This window comes from Eriocheir sinensis, chromosome 11, assembly GCF_024679095.1.
Source record: "Eriocheir sinensis breed Jianghai 21 chromosome 11, ASM2467909v1, whole genome shotgun sequence".
NCBI lineage: Eukaryota > Metazoa > Arthropoda > Malacostraca > Decapoda > Varunidae > Eriocheir > Eriocheir sinensis.
Genome location: NC_066519.1, coordinates 2,394,588 through 2,410,384, shown reverse-complemented (window position 1 = coordinate 2,410,384; position 15,797 = coordinate 2,394,588). Strand labels below are relative to the sequence as shown.

Sequence of the window (15,797 nt, the reverse complement as noted above, 5' to 3'; positions counted from 1 at the left end):
TGAGAGAGAGAGAGAGAGAGAGAGAGAGAGAGAGAGAGAGAGAGAGAGAGAGAGAGAGATTGATATTAATATCTTTATTGGCCATAGGGTTTGAGAAATTTCATACAATATAAACATTGTTGATAGGCTCGGTCCATGTAACCTGAAGCTTTAAATAGGACCTGAAAATTATTTACATATAATAAATATAGCAAGGGACTATGTTAGGCCACCCGAAAATGTATAGAATTTCATGATTGAATACAACACAAATTATAGTTAAAATACATACAAGTATACATAGGCATACCTATTCTCTACATATACTATTATTTACACTGAACACAGTATAGTTTTGTCATACTGTTAGGACAAAAGAAATCCAAGTAATTCACACAAAAAAATAGAAAAAATATAACATTTCGAAATATTCTGAGAATTATTGATACTTATCAAACAATGCTTTTGTTAGTTTACATTTAAATACATTTATATTATTACAATTTAAAAACTCTTCTGATAAATTATTCCAAATGATGGCTCCTCTTGACATGACACTTTGTTGGGCGTGAGTTGTTCTACATAACGGTACACGTAAAATACATTGTCTTCTAGTGGTGGTGTTGGTGATTATAGTGTAGTCAGGCTCAATATCACAGGAATTTAAAGATTTGTATACAAACAAGCAGCTCTGTAAATATATTATGTCTGGAACTTTAAGAAGTTTTAAATCTCTGAAAATATGATTGGTGTGTTCATAGCGTTTAGAGAGAGAGAGAGAGAGAGAGAGAGAGAGAGAGAGAGAGAGAGAGAGAGAGAGAGAGAGAGAGAGAGAGAGAGAGAGAGAGAGAGAATTACAAAGAATTACATAGAAAATCAGACGACACAGACCCCATGGTCCAGACTAGGTGGTCTGTCCTTAAACCTAAGTGAATCTACATTAATCAGATGGCTCCAAAACGTTGCTTTTCTACTCTAGTTAATATTAAGTTGAAGGAAGTAACGGTCGAGCTTGTTTTTAAAGGAGTCAATCGTGTTACACTGGACCACTGACGATGGGAGCTTATTCCATTCTCACACTACAACGTTGGTGAAGAAAATTTGGTGCAGTCTGAATTTACTTGTCTACATTTGAGTTTTATGCCATTGTTCCTCGTTCGCAAAGTGTCATCGATCTTAAACAATTTTGTTCTGTCTACATTCGTAAAACCATTAAGTATTTTAAAACATTCGATCAGTTTTCCTCGGAGGCGACGTTTCTCAAGTGAGAACATGTTAAGGGTGGAAAGTCTTTCTTCGTAGGATTTGTTGCGCAAGGAAGGGATCATTTTTGTTGCCCGACGCTGAACACCTTCTAATTTAGCAATGTCCTTTGCATGGTGAGGAGACCAAAACTGTACCGCATATTCCAAGTGGGGTCTGACTAAACTATTGTAGAGCGGAAGTATTACATCTTTATTCTTGAATAAAAAGTTTCTTTTAATGAAGCCCAACATTCTGTTCGCTTTATTTGCTGCATCGATGCATTGCTGTGAGAATTTGAGGTTTGACGCGATTTTGACCCCCAGGTCCTTAACGTATTGAACGCTTGTTTTTTTTTTTTTTTACGTTGATTGCCCGTTGCGCCGGTAGGCATCTTCCCAGGGGGGCCTGGCCTGATTCCAAGGCTTTCTCTTCTTCCGGCCTGATGGTCGCTGGCCCCCGTTCTAGCGCAGACAGTGTTTATAGTGGCACCTTCTTGCATTGGCTGCTGCCCTCGGAACTCGTTCTTGATTCCTTGGACGGCTTCCTCTCCTCTCCGGATGATTGGTGGGTCTCGTTCAGGACAGCATGTGGGTGGTTTTAAGCCGGCGGTGATTGACTGAAAATCGATAGCGTAGCGTGGAGCCTGCGTCGTCCATCACGCGGTGAATGTGGGCCCAGTACGCTACCACCTACGCCACCGCCTACACTGTGAGTTTAACGCCGCGTATTTCGTAATTGAGCTTCTTATTTCTTGTTCCAACTTGAAGGACCTGGCACTTGTCTACGTTAAAGGGCATCTCCCATCTATCCGACCAAGCTGAAATTTTGTGCAAATCCTCTTGGAGGCTTTCCCTGTCTTCGTCAGTGAGAATCGAGTTACCAATCTTTGTGTCGTCTGCAAATTTACTAATGCGATTATTGAGTCCAACATCCACGTCATTGATGTAAATAATGAAGACCACTGGGCCAAGAACCGAGCCCTGAGGGACGCCACTAGTGACCGGCGCCCACTCTGAGTTAAATCCGTCAATCACCACTCTTTGTTGTCTGTTGCTCAACCAATTCGCGATCCACTGGTTTACTTGACCGTCAATACCTATTTGCTTTAATTTATAAAGTAATTTATGATGTGGGACTTTATCAAACGCTTTCTGGAAATCAAGATAGAGAGAGAGAGAGAGAGAGAGAGAGAGAGAAGGAACATTAAAAAACAGATCAAACAGAAGCAAAACAAATCAGAGTGGCGTAAAGGACGGGTGTGCAGGGAGAAAAACCGTCACAGCAAAGAGTGTCCGGAGAGATGGTGTAGGGAAGAGCCTCGGGCAGGAGTGTGTGTGTGTGTGTGTGTGTGTGTGTGTGTGTGTGTGTGTGTGTGTGTGTGTGTGTGTGTGTGTGTGTGTGTGTGTTCGAGGTAATTCTTCGTGACCCTGACCACACCCGGGGCACACAAAAAAACACACTAATAACAAAAAACAAGAACTATCACATCGAAACTCAAATTGGCGCTGGTACAATAGTTTTTTTTTTTTTTCCTGTGTGTGTGTGTGTGTGTGTGTGTGTGTGTGTGTGTGAGGTCGAGGCACTTCTTCATGACCTTGACCACACCCAGAGCACAAAAAAACTATCATATCAGCACCAGTTACAATTTCGCACGGCTCTTCTGGTGACCTGCGGCCACACCCTCCTGTGCCGTGGCTGTGGTGCAGGAAAGCCCTTCAGCCGAGGACGAAGGGCGTCTGCTTACTCTTAGGGGTACAGTTGAAGGCCTGGCTGAAGAGTGGCTCGTTCTGCAGCACCAAGTTGACCCTGAGGAGAGAAGGAGAGTCACGGCACTTCAGACTGGGAAGTGCTGTGGAGGAGGAGCTGGAAGGAAGGAGACCAGCTGGGAGACAGAAGATAACCTGGAGACATGAGGGGGAGGAGCACCAGGGAGGAGAAGAGCTGTGGAGGGGGAGCTGGAAGGAAGGAAGGAGACCAGCTGGGAGACAGAAGATAACCTGGAGACATGAGGGGGAGGAGCACCAGGGAGGAGAAGAGCTGTGGAGGGGGAGCTTCAAGGAAGGAAGGAGACCAGCTGGGAGACAGAAGATAACCTGGAGACGCTGTGTGTGTGTGTGTGTGGAGGAAGACATGAGGAGGACGAGAGACTCGCAGCCCGGCCAACGCCATGAGGAAAAGTAAGGACGCTAAACAAAAAAAAGTGTCCAGGTCTCCTTCTGTTCCTCGTTTGAGAGGGCCTCCCAGGGTACACACGTCTGGCCTCCATGATACACTGGACCAGTTTAGTGTTTGGTAATAACAGTTTGGAGTCCTTACACCCAAACCCGAATGTCGCATCTGCCCTGTGTCCGGGTGATTGGTTCAGGCTCAAGGCCCGTGTGACGGAGATGAGCACCGAGGCCGTGTGCAGCTATGGCGTTGTACCCAAACTTTGTATTTTGTTCAGAACTGTGTGAAGGTACAGCCAATGCCCTGGTGACAGTAATAAGACTAATGGTGAAGCTACGTGAAGTTTCCCAAGACAAAGAGTGAAGATACATGAAGTTTCCCAAGACATAGAGTGAAGTTACATGAAGTTTCCCAAGACATAGAGTGAAGTTACATGAAGTTTCCCAAGACATAGAGTGAAGTTACATGAAGTTTCCCAAGACATGGAGTGAAGTTACATGAAGTTTCCCAAGACAAAGAGTGAAGATACATGAAGTTTCCCAAGACAAAGAGTGAAGATACATGAAGTTTCCCAAGACAAAGAGTGAAGGTACATGAAGTTTCCCAAGACAAAGAGTGAAGGTACATGAAGTTTCCCAAGACAAAGAGTGAAGGTACATGAAGTTTCCCAAGACATGGAGTAAAGTTACATGTAGTTTCCCAAGACAAAGAGTGAAGATACATGAAGTTTCCCAAGACATAGAGTGAAGTTACATGAAGTTTCCCAAGACAAAGAGTGAAGATACATGAAGTTTCCCAAGACATAGAGTGAAGTTACATGAAGTTTCCCAAGACAAAGAGTGAAGGTACATGAAGTTTCCCAAGACATGGAGTAAAGTTACATGTAGTTTCCCAAGACAAAGAGTGAAGTTACATGAAGTTTCCCAAGACAAAGAGTGAAGATACATGAAGTTTCCCAAGACATGGAGTGGAGTTACATGAAGTTTCCCAAGACAAAGAGTGAAGATACATGAAGTTTCCCAAGACATGGAGTGGAGTTACATGAAGTTTCCCAAGACAAAGAGTGAAGATACATGAAGTTTCCCAAGACATGGAGTGGAGTTACATGAAGTTTCCCAAGACAAAGAGTGAAGTTACACGAAGTTTCCCAAGAAAAAGAGTGAAGTTGCATGAAGTTTCCCGAGGCAAAAAGTGAAGTTACATGAAGTTTCCTAAGACAAAGAGTGAAGTTACATGAAGTTTCCCAAAACAATGAGTGAAGTTACATGAAGCTCCCTAAGACAAAGAGTGAAGTTACATGAAGTTTCCTAAGACAAAGAGTGAAGTTACATGAAGTTTTCCGAGGCAAAGAGTGAAGTTACATGAAGTTTCCCAAGACAATGAGTGAAGTTACATGAACAAAGAACTGAGTGTGACTAACTAAAAGGGATACAGGAAAGTGTGTGAGTGACTTAAAAGGATACACGGGAGTGCGAACCAACTCCCCCCCCCCCCCCCCCCCTCAGCACAGGACACGCACAACACAACACAGGCGCCACTCACCTCATCCTGGCCGGCGGCTGTTCACTCTCCATCAGCTCCAGCAGGCCCATCCCCCCGCTGGCAGAACAGTAGCGCTGAAACACAGTGTTGGCTCAGACACATCACCAAGGCACCACCACCAGGGGACCACTACCACCATCAGGGCACCACCACTAGGGGACCACCACCACCACCAGGGTACCACCACCAGGGGACCACCACCACCACCAGGGCACCACCACCAGGGGACCACCACCACCACCAGGGCACCACCACCAGGGGACCACCACCACCACCAGGGCACCACCACCAGGGGACCACCACCACCACCAGGGCACCACCACCAGGGAACCACCACCACCAGGGCACCACCACACGGGGACCACCACCACCACCACCACCACCAGGGCACCACCACCAGGGCACCACCACCAGGGCACCACCACCAGGGGACCACCACCACCACACCAAGGTAAGTACTGCTTCCCTTCCCCTTACAGCCTTGGGTGATGTGTTTCCATCATTGTTAGCCATCACCCCATCTTACAGCCTGGGGTGAGGTGTTTCCATCATTGTTAGCCGTCACCCCATCTTACAGCCTGGGGTGAGGTGTTCCCAGCCATTGTTAGCTGTCACCCCATCTTACAGCCTGGGGTGAGGTGTTCCCATCATTGTTAGCCATCACCCCATCTTACAGCCTTGGGTGATGTGTTCCCATCATTGTTAGCCATCACCCCATCTTACAGCCTGGGGTGATGTGTTCCCATCATTGTTAGCCATCACCCCATCTTACAGCCTGGGGTGAGGTGTTCCCATCATTGTTAGCCATCACCCCATCTTACAGCCTGGGGTGATGTGTTCCCAGCCATTGTTAGCCGTCACCCCATCTTACAGCCTGGGGTGAGGTGTTCCCATCATTGTTAGCTGTCACCCCATCTTACAGCCTGGGGTGAGGTGTTCCCATCATTGTTAGCTGTCACCCCATCTTACAGCCTGGGGTGAGGTGTTCCCAGCCATTGTTAGCTGTCACCCCATCTTACAGCCTGGGGTGAGGTGTTCCCAGCCATTGTTAGCCGTCACCCCATCTTACAGCCTGGGGTGAGGTGTTCCCAGCCATTGTTAGCTGTCACCCCATCTTACAGCCTGGGGTGAGGTGTTCCCAGCCATTGTTAGCCATCACCCCATCTTACAGCCTGGGGTGAGGTGTTCCCATCATTGTTAGCCATCACCCCATCTTACAGCCTGGGGTGATGTGTTCCCATCATTGTTAGCCATCACCCCATCTTACAGCCTGGGGTGATGTGTTCCCAGCCATTGTTAGCTGTCACCCCATCTTACAGCCTGGGGTGAGGTGTTCCCAGCCATTGTTAGCCATCACCCCATCTTACAGCCTGGGGTGATGTGTTCCCATCATTGTTAGCCATCACCCCATCTTACAGCCTGGGGTGATGTGTTCCCATCATTGTTAGCTGTCACCCCATCTTACAGCCTGGGGTGAGGTGTTCCCAGCCATTGTTAGCTGTCACCCCATCTTACAGCCTGGGGTGAGGTGTTCCCATCATTGTTAGCTGTCACCCCATCTTACAGCCTGGGGTGATGTGTTCCCATCATTGTTAGCTGTCACCCCATCTTACAGCCTGGGGTGATGTGTTCCCATCATTGTTAGCTGTCACCCCATCTTACAGCCTGGGGTGAGGTGTTCCCAGCCATTGTTAGCTGTCACCCCATCTTACAGCCTGGGGTGATGTGTTCCCATCATTGTTAGCTGTCACCCCATCTTACAGCCTGGGGTGAGGTGTTCCCAGCCATTGTTAGCTGTCACCCCATCTTACAGCCTGGGGTGAGGTGTTCCCAACCATTGTTAGCTGTCACCCCATCTTACAGCCTGGGGTGAGGTGTTCCCAGCCATTGTTAGCCCACACCCCATCTTACAGCTTGGGGTGAGGTGTTCCCATCACTGTTAGCCGTCACCCCATCTTACAGCCTGGGGTGAGGTGTTCCCAGTCACTGTTAGCCGTCACCCCATCTTACAGCCTGGGGTGAGGTGTTCCCAGTCACTGTTAGCCGTCACCCCGCTTTCCACGCCTCCCTTAACTCGTTGCCCAGGCCTCAACAGTCACTCTTTAGCACCTTACTTTGAAAATTTGCTGATAAATTTGCGTGGCTCTTGCCTGTGCCACATGACCGGCGGGCCGACCACCAGGCCCGCCAAGAAAGCCTTCTGGCGCTGCAGGCGGAGCGTAAACAATGAAAAAAAAAATGCAATTGTAAAAAAACAGTAAAAGTTGACCTCTGAGGCTGTTGGGGAATGAATTCACTCCCAGAAACATGCCAATAGTTGTAGCAGTAGTATATGTGAAGTAACAGTAGCAGTAGTAGTAATAGTAGTAGTAGTAGTAGTAGTAGTAGTAGTAGTAGTAGTAGTATGTAGTAGAATCATTACCATTATTGTCAGTAATAGTAGTAGTAGTAGTAGTAGTAGTGGAAAGAGAAACATTACCATTGTTATCAGTAGCAGGAGTAATAGTAGAAGTAGTAGTGGTGTTGCAGCAGCAGCAGAAGAAGCATAGGAAGAAGGGGGAGAGGTAACCCTTGAAGGAGCAATATCCCTTAAAAGTTGACCTCAAAACTTCGCCTTGAAAAACTATTAAACATTTACGCAGACTTTTCAACGACAACCTGCAGCACAGTCTCTGAAGGGTGCCACAGCAGAGGAAGGGGAAAACAAACAGCAGAAAGGCCTGCTGGAGGGATGCGGAGGGGGGGGGGGGGGAGGAGACCAGCTGGAAGACCAAAGAAGACTTGGAGACAGTGTGTAGAGGAAGGCATGAAGAGGAGGAGCACCAGGGAGGAGACCAGCTGGGAGGCCAAAGAGATCATGGAGACAGTGTGTGTGTGTGTGTGTGTGTGTGTGTGTGTGTGTGTGTGTGTGTGTGTGTGTGTGTGTGTGTGGAAGACATGAGGAGGAGGAGCACCAGGGAGGAGAGTCTACCACGGCCAAGAGTGGGAGAGACTCACAGCCCGGCCACCACCATGAGGGAAGATAAGGACGCTAAACAACAACAACAACAACAAGGAAGAGGGGCCTGCCAGGAGCGTGGTGTGAGCTGTACCTGCGACCAGTGGAGGAAGTAGAGCTGTATGGGGGAGAGGCCGAGCCAGGGCAGCGCCTTCTCCTCAGACTCAATGGAGGGCAGACTCTGAGGGCCGGGCGCCACACGTCTGGTGCGGCGGGGCAGGTCCTGGAGGCTGCGGCGGCGGCGGCGGCGGGACGACTGGGACAAGTCTGCGGTCAGGGGTGAAGGTTAGGACGGAGGGAACATGACACAGGCAATCTTCACTATATGTAAGGGTTTGGTTCCTCAAGCTCTCACACTCAGTCAGTCAGTCACTGTGGGCCCTTGCCGGGGGGCGCGTTGTCTCGCCCACCCTACGACGCCAAGCCCGGGGGTCCCTCCAGGTGGGTCTCCATGCAGGATCCCTTCCCATCCCGAGTACCTCCCATCAGGATCTATCGACTTGATCAAGCCACGAACTCCGTGGGCGTCCCCTTGGACTCCTCCACTCAGGATTGTCTCTTACAGAGACAACCCGGTGAGGAGGATCAGCTTCTGGGCAGCGTGCCACGTGCCCGTATAGCCGGACTTGGCGTTGACGGACTATGCAGGTAATATAATTCGAATCAGTCTCATGGAGTAGTCGCCGGTTTGACACAGTCATTCCAGCGACATCCCATGATTCTGGTAGACACTTATTACCAAAGGCATCAATCCGCCTCTCCAAGTCCCTATTTAGTGTCCCTGTCTCACACCCATAGAGTAAGGCAGGGAGCACAAGGGACTTGAAGATCCGGATCCTTGTCCTTCTGCACAGGTATCGACAACGCCATATACTCGTGCTGAGTGAGTCCATAACACCATGGGCCAGGCCAGTCCGCCGTAAGACTTCCAGGCCAGAATCACCGTTGTTATGAACTACGCTACCAAGCTGTGTGTTTCCGAAACCTCATTGCCCTTGCCTCACGCATTGACAGACTGAACTGTGTCATCCAGGGGGCCTCCAAAGCTCTCACAGTTGATGATCTCACAAGTTACAAGACTCTTTATCTAGGTATTCCAGCCGTGTCCGTCCTATCCTCCTCCTCCTCATCATCATCATCTTAGTTTGAAAAGGTCATTATACTATTTCACTGTTAAATTGCTCCTTCTGTGTCATTTCCACCACCACCACCACCAACAACAACAACAACAACAACAACAACAACAACAACAAGTCACCACCAACAACAGTCACCTCCACCACCAATCACAACAACAACAGTCACTACCACCACCAATCACAACAACAACACTCACCACCACCACCAATCACAACAACAACACTCACCACCACCAATCACAACAACAACACTCACCACCACCACCAATCACAACAACAACAGTCACCTCCACCACCAATCACAACAACAACACTCACCACCACCACCAATCACAACAACAGCACCACCACCAATCACAACAACAACAGTCACCACCACCACCAATCACAACAACAACAGTCACCACCACCACCAATCACAACAACAACAGTCACCACCACCACCAATCACAACAACAACACTCACCACCACCACCAATCACAACAACAACAGTCACCACCACCACCAATCACAACAACAACAGTCACCACCACCACCAATCACAACAACAACAGTCACCACCACCACCAATCACAACAACAACAGTCACCACCACCACCAATCACAACAACACTCACCACCACCACCAATCACAACAACAGCACTCACCACCACCACCAATCACAACAACACTCACCACCACCACCAATCACAACAACAACACTCACCACCACCACCAATCACAACAACACTCACCACCACCACCAATCACAACAACAGCACTCAGCACCACCACCAATCACAACAACAACACTCACCACCACCATCAATCACAACAACAACGCTCACCACCACCATCAATCACAACAACAACACTCATCACCACCACCAATCACAACAACAACAGTCACCACCACCACCAATCATAACAACAACACTCACCACCACCATCAATCACAACAACAACGCTCATCACCACCATCAATCACAACAACAACACTCACCAACACCACCAATCACAACAACAACAGTCACCACCACCACCACCAATCACAACAACAACAGTCATCACCACCACCACCAATCACAACAACAACACTCACCACCACCACCACCACCAATCACAACAACAACAGTCACCACCACCACCAATCACAACAACAACAGTCACCACCACCACCACCAATCACAACAACAACACTCACCACCACCACCAATCACAACAACAACAGTCACCACCACCACCACCACCAGTCACAACAACAACAGTCACCACCACCACCAATCACAACAACAACAGTCACCACCACCACCAATCACAACAACAACAGTCACCTCCACCACCAATCACAACAACAACACTCACCATCACCACCAATCACAACAACAACAGTCACCACCACCACCAATCACAACAACAACAGTCACCACCACCACCAATCACAACAACAACAGTCACCACCACCACCAACAACAACAGTCACCACCACCACCAATCACAACAACAACAGTCACCACCACCATCAATCACAACAACAACGCTCATCACCACCATCAATCACAACAACAACACTCACCACCACCACCAATCACAACAACAACAGTCACCACCACCACCACCACCACCACCAATCACAACAACAACAGTCACCACCACCACCACCACCAATCACAACAACAACACTCACCACCACTACCAATCACAACAACAACAGTCACCACCACCACCAATCACAACAACAACACTCACCACCACCACCAATCACAACAACAACAGTCACCACCACCACCACCAATCACAACAACAACACTCACCACCACCACCAATCATAACAACAACAGTCACCACCACCACCAATCACAACAACAACACTCACCACCACCAAATCCTTTTCGCAGATGACTCAACCTTAAATATTACTGGTGAAAATCCTACTGACATGATACATATAGCAAACACTGACCTACAAACCTTTCATAAATGGTGTCTGAGTAATAGATTAACAGTGAACTTAAACAAAACATTTTATATGCTGTTTACTAATAAGTCACCATCAATGCTTCCGTCCCTATTTTTTTCCCAAGACATTATAAGCAGAACTAATAAACATACATTATTAGGAATAACGTATGATGATACCATGACCTTTAAGCATCACGTAACAAACCAAATCCTTAAATTATCCAGGGTAGTATCTCTGTTATATCAAATTAAAGAATTAATGCCCATTGATGTTTTGAAAATGTTATATAACGCACATGTCTTACCACACCTGTATTACTGTACGCCTATCTGGTGCAACACTTACCCCACACACCTGTTACCTCTGTTTAGACTTCAAAAGAAAATAATAAGAATTATTACAAACAGTGACTACTTTGCCCACACACAACCTCTCTTTAAAGAAACAAATTCCTTAAAACTTTTTGACATAAATAAGCTACAAATTGGGATTAACATGTTTAAAAAGATCAAAAGTGAAACCTCCGTGTCTTTACAGCCACAACATACTTATTTCACCCGTACTCATGAAAATTTACGTACACCTGCCCATAATTTAACACTTTTTCAACACTCACTGTTTTATTCAGGACCTAAAACCTGGAATTCTATTCCTAATAATATTAAAGCTCTAAATTCAATACACTCCTTTAAAAAACAATTTAAAAAACATATTCTTCTCAATTATAATTATTAAGTCCATGTATCATCTGTCAGAGTGTGTCCTCAGCTTAATCAATTATTACCTTATACTATTATTATTGTATTAATACTATTACTACTTACATTATCAGTTACAGTACTACCATATTATTTTTATAAATCAATTACAATTTTTGTACTAATGATATTGTGTTAATATTATCACTTTAATTATTATTTACACTACTATTATTTTATAATTATCACAATGTTAATTATTATTATTATTTCTATAACTATTATTATTATTATTATTATTATTATTATTATTATTATTATTATTATTATTATTATTATTATTATTATTATTATTATTATTATTATCATTATTATCATCATTTTACTTTTGTCATATATTATATGTTTGTATGTGTATATATATGTGTATATATATATATATATATATATATATATATATATATATATATATATATATATATATATATATATATATATATATATATATATATATATATATATATATATATATATATATATATATATATATATATATATATATATATATATATATATATATATATATATATATATATATATATATATATATATATATATATATATATATATATATATATATATATATATATATATATATATATATATATATATATATATATATATATATATATATATATATATATATATATATATATATATATATATATATATATATATATATATATATATATATATATATATATATGGCACCTAAGTTCCAGTAATGCCCAAAAAGCATACAGCTTTAAATGGGCTCCCTGCACTAGTAAATTATTGTAAATACATAATTGTATAAAAAAGCTATAATAAAATGTTTCAAATGTTTTCAAATGTTTCACCAATCACAACAACAACACTCACCACCACCACCAATCACAACAACAACAGTCACCACCACCACCACCACCAATCACAACAACAACAGTCACCACCACCACCAATCACAACAACAACAGTCATCACCACCACCAATCACAACAACAACAGTCACCACCACCACCAATCACAACAACAACACTCACCACCACCACCAATCACAACAACAACACTCACCACCACCACCAATCACAACAACAACACTCACCACCACCACCAATCACAACAACAACACTCACCACCACCACCAATCACAACAACAACAGTCACCACCACCACCACCAATCACAACAACAACACTCACCACCACCACCAATCACAACAACACTCACCACCACCACCAATCACAACAACAACACTCACCACCACCACCAATCACAACAACACTCACCACCACCACCAATCACAACAACAACACTCACCACCACCACCAATCACAACAACAACACTCACCACCACCACCAATCACAACAACAGTCACCACCACCACCACCAATCACAACAACAACACTCACCACCACCACCAATCACAACAACAACACTCACCACCACCACCAATCACAACAACAACACTCACCACCACCAATCAAAACAACAACAGTCACCACCACCACCAATCACAACAACAACACTCACCACCACCACCAATCACAACAACAACACTCACCACCACCAATCAAAACAACAACAGTCACCACCACCACCAATCACAACAACAACACTCACCACCACCAATCAAAACAACAACAGTCACCACCACCACCAATCAAAACAACAACAGTCACCACCACCACCAATCACAACAACACTCACCACCACCACCAATCACAACAACAACACTCACCACCACCACCAATCAAAACAACAACAGTCACCACTACCACCAATCACAACAACAACACTCACCACCACCAATCACAACAACAACACTCACCACCACCACCAATCACAACAACAACACTCACCACCACCACCAATCACAACAACAACACTCACCACCACCACCAATCACAACAACAACACTCACCACCACCACCAATCACAACAACAACACTCACCACCACCACCAATCACAACAACAACACTCACCACCACCACCAATCACAACAACAACACTCACCACCACCACCAATCACAACAACAACACTCACCACCACCACCACCAATCACAACAACAACACTCACCACCACCACCAATCACAACAACAACACTCACCACCACCACCAATCACAACAACAACACTCACCACCACCACCAATCACAACAACAACACTCACCACCACCAATCAAAACAACAACACACACCACCACCACCAATCACAACAACAACACTCACCACCACCACCAATCACAACAACAACAGTCACCACCACCACCAATCAAAACAACAACACTCACCACCACCACCAATCACAACAACAACAGTCACCACCACCACCAATCACAACAACAACACTCACCACCACCACCAATCACAACAACAACACTCACCACCACCACCACCAACAACAACAACACACACCACCACCACCAATCACAACAACAACAGTCACCACCACCACCAATCACAACAACAACAGTCACTACCACCACCAATCACAACAACACTCACCACCACCACCAATCACAACAACAACACTCACCACCACCACCACCAACAAGCACAACAACAACACTCACCACCACCACCACCACCAATCATAACAACAACACTCACCACCACCACCAATCACAACAACAACAGTCACCACCACCACCAATCACAACAACAACAGTCACCACCACCACCAATCACAACAACAACACTCACCACCACCACCAATCACAACAACAACACTCACCACCACCACCACCACCAATCACAACAACAACACTCACCACCACCACCAATCACAACAACAACAGTCACCACCACCACCAATCACAACAACAACAGTCACCACCACCACCAATCACAACAACAACACTCACCACCACCACCACCAATCACAATAACAACAGTCACCACCACCACCAATCACAACAACAACACTCACCACCACCACCAATCACAACAACAACAGTCACCACCACCACCAATCACAACAACAACACTCACCACCACCAATCACAACAACAACAGTCACCACCACCACCAATCAAAACAACAACAGTCACCACCACCACCAATCACAACAACAACACTCACCACCACCACCAATCACAACAACAACACTCACCACCACCACCAATCACAACAACACTCACCACCACCACCAATCACAACAACACTCACCACCACCACCAATCACAACAACAACACTCACCACCACCACCAATCACAACAACAACAGTCACCACCACCACCAATCACAACAACAACACTTACCACCACCACCAATCACAACAACAACACTCACCACCACCACCAATCACAACAACAACACTCACCACCACCACCAATCACAATAACAACAGTCACCACCACCACCACCACCAATCACAACAACAACAGTCACCACCACCACCAATCACAACAACAACAGTCACCACCACCACCACCACCAATCACAACAACAACACTCACCACCACCACCAATCACAACAACAACAGTCACCACCACCACCAATCACAACAACAACACTCACCACCACCACCAATCACAACAACAACAGTCACCACCACCACCATGTACTTACGAGTCGCCGTGCTGGGTGTCGCCATCAGTATGTCTGGCTCTGTCATGGGAGGAGGAAGAGAAGCGTTAGTAGTAATCTCAGTAGCCTGTTAGTAGCTTGTTATTAGCCTGTTAGTAATGGGTTAGTAGTAGACTGTTAGTAGCTTCTCAGTAGCCTATTAATAGCTTGTTAGTAGTTACTGAGGGGAGCATCAAGATGCCTCTTCATTCAAAACTGAACCCTCTTGACTTTTTCTGACCTCTCGACCTCTTTTTTGGCCTCTCGACCTCTCTTATGGCCACTCTTCTAGCCACTCTTTTGACCTCTCTTTTGGCCTCTTCTGACCTCTCTTTTGATCTCTCTTTGCCGCTCTACTTGCTATTATAAGGGCAGAGATTAGCCGGCTTTTTGTTACTTATTTTAGCCCTTGAGCTGCTTCCCTTACTGTAAACAAAAAAGCTTATGGACCTCCCTCTGTCTGTCTGTCA

At 45.4% G+C, this 15,797-nt stretch overlaps 1 protein-coding gene and 1 long non-coding RNA gene across 5 annotated transcripts; one reads left to right on the top strand and one right to left on the bottom strand.

The window, feature by feature from the left end:
- LOC126996768 (uncharacterized) lies at positions 1 to 15,473 on the bottom strand. Its single transcript, XM_050857603.1, has 5 exons — positions 15,331 to 15,473; positions 8,028 to 8,200; positions 4,936 to 5,009; positions 1,930 to 3,030; positions 1 to 1,566 (listed from the first exon to the last, which is right to left on the bottom strand). The coding sequence occupies exons 1-4, from the start codon at positions 15,374 to 15,376 to the stop codon at positions 2,940 to 2,942; spliced, it is 384 nt and encodes a 127-aa protein (XP_050713560.1). The 5' UTR covers positions 15,377 to 15,473; the 3' UTR covers positions 1 to 1,566; positions 1,930 to 2,939.
- LOC126996773 (uncharacterized) lies at positions 5,016 to 7,843 on the top strand. 4 transcript variants are annotated; one of them, XR_007751537.1, is made up of 3 exons: positions 5,016 to 5,671; positions 5,721 to 5,819; positions 5,918 to 7,843. It is a non-coding gene; the product is annotated as an uncharacterized LOC126996773 (long non-coding RNA). The 4 variants fall into 4 exon arrangements; XR_007751535.1 differs by having other exon boundaries at positions 5,016 to 5,819; positions 6,018 to 7,843; XR_007751536.1 differs by having other exon boundaries at positions 5,016 to 5,819; positions 5,968 to 7,843.
- Positions 15,474 to 15,797: the final 324 nt, after the last annotated feature.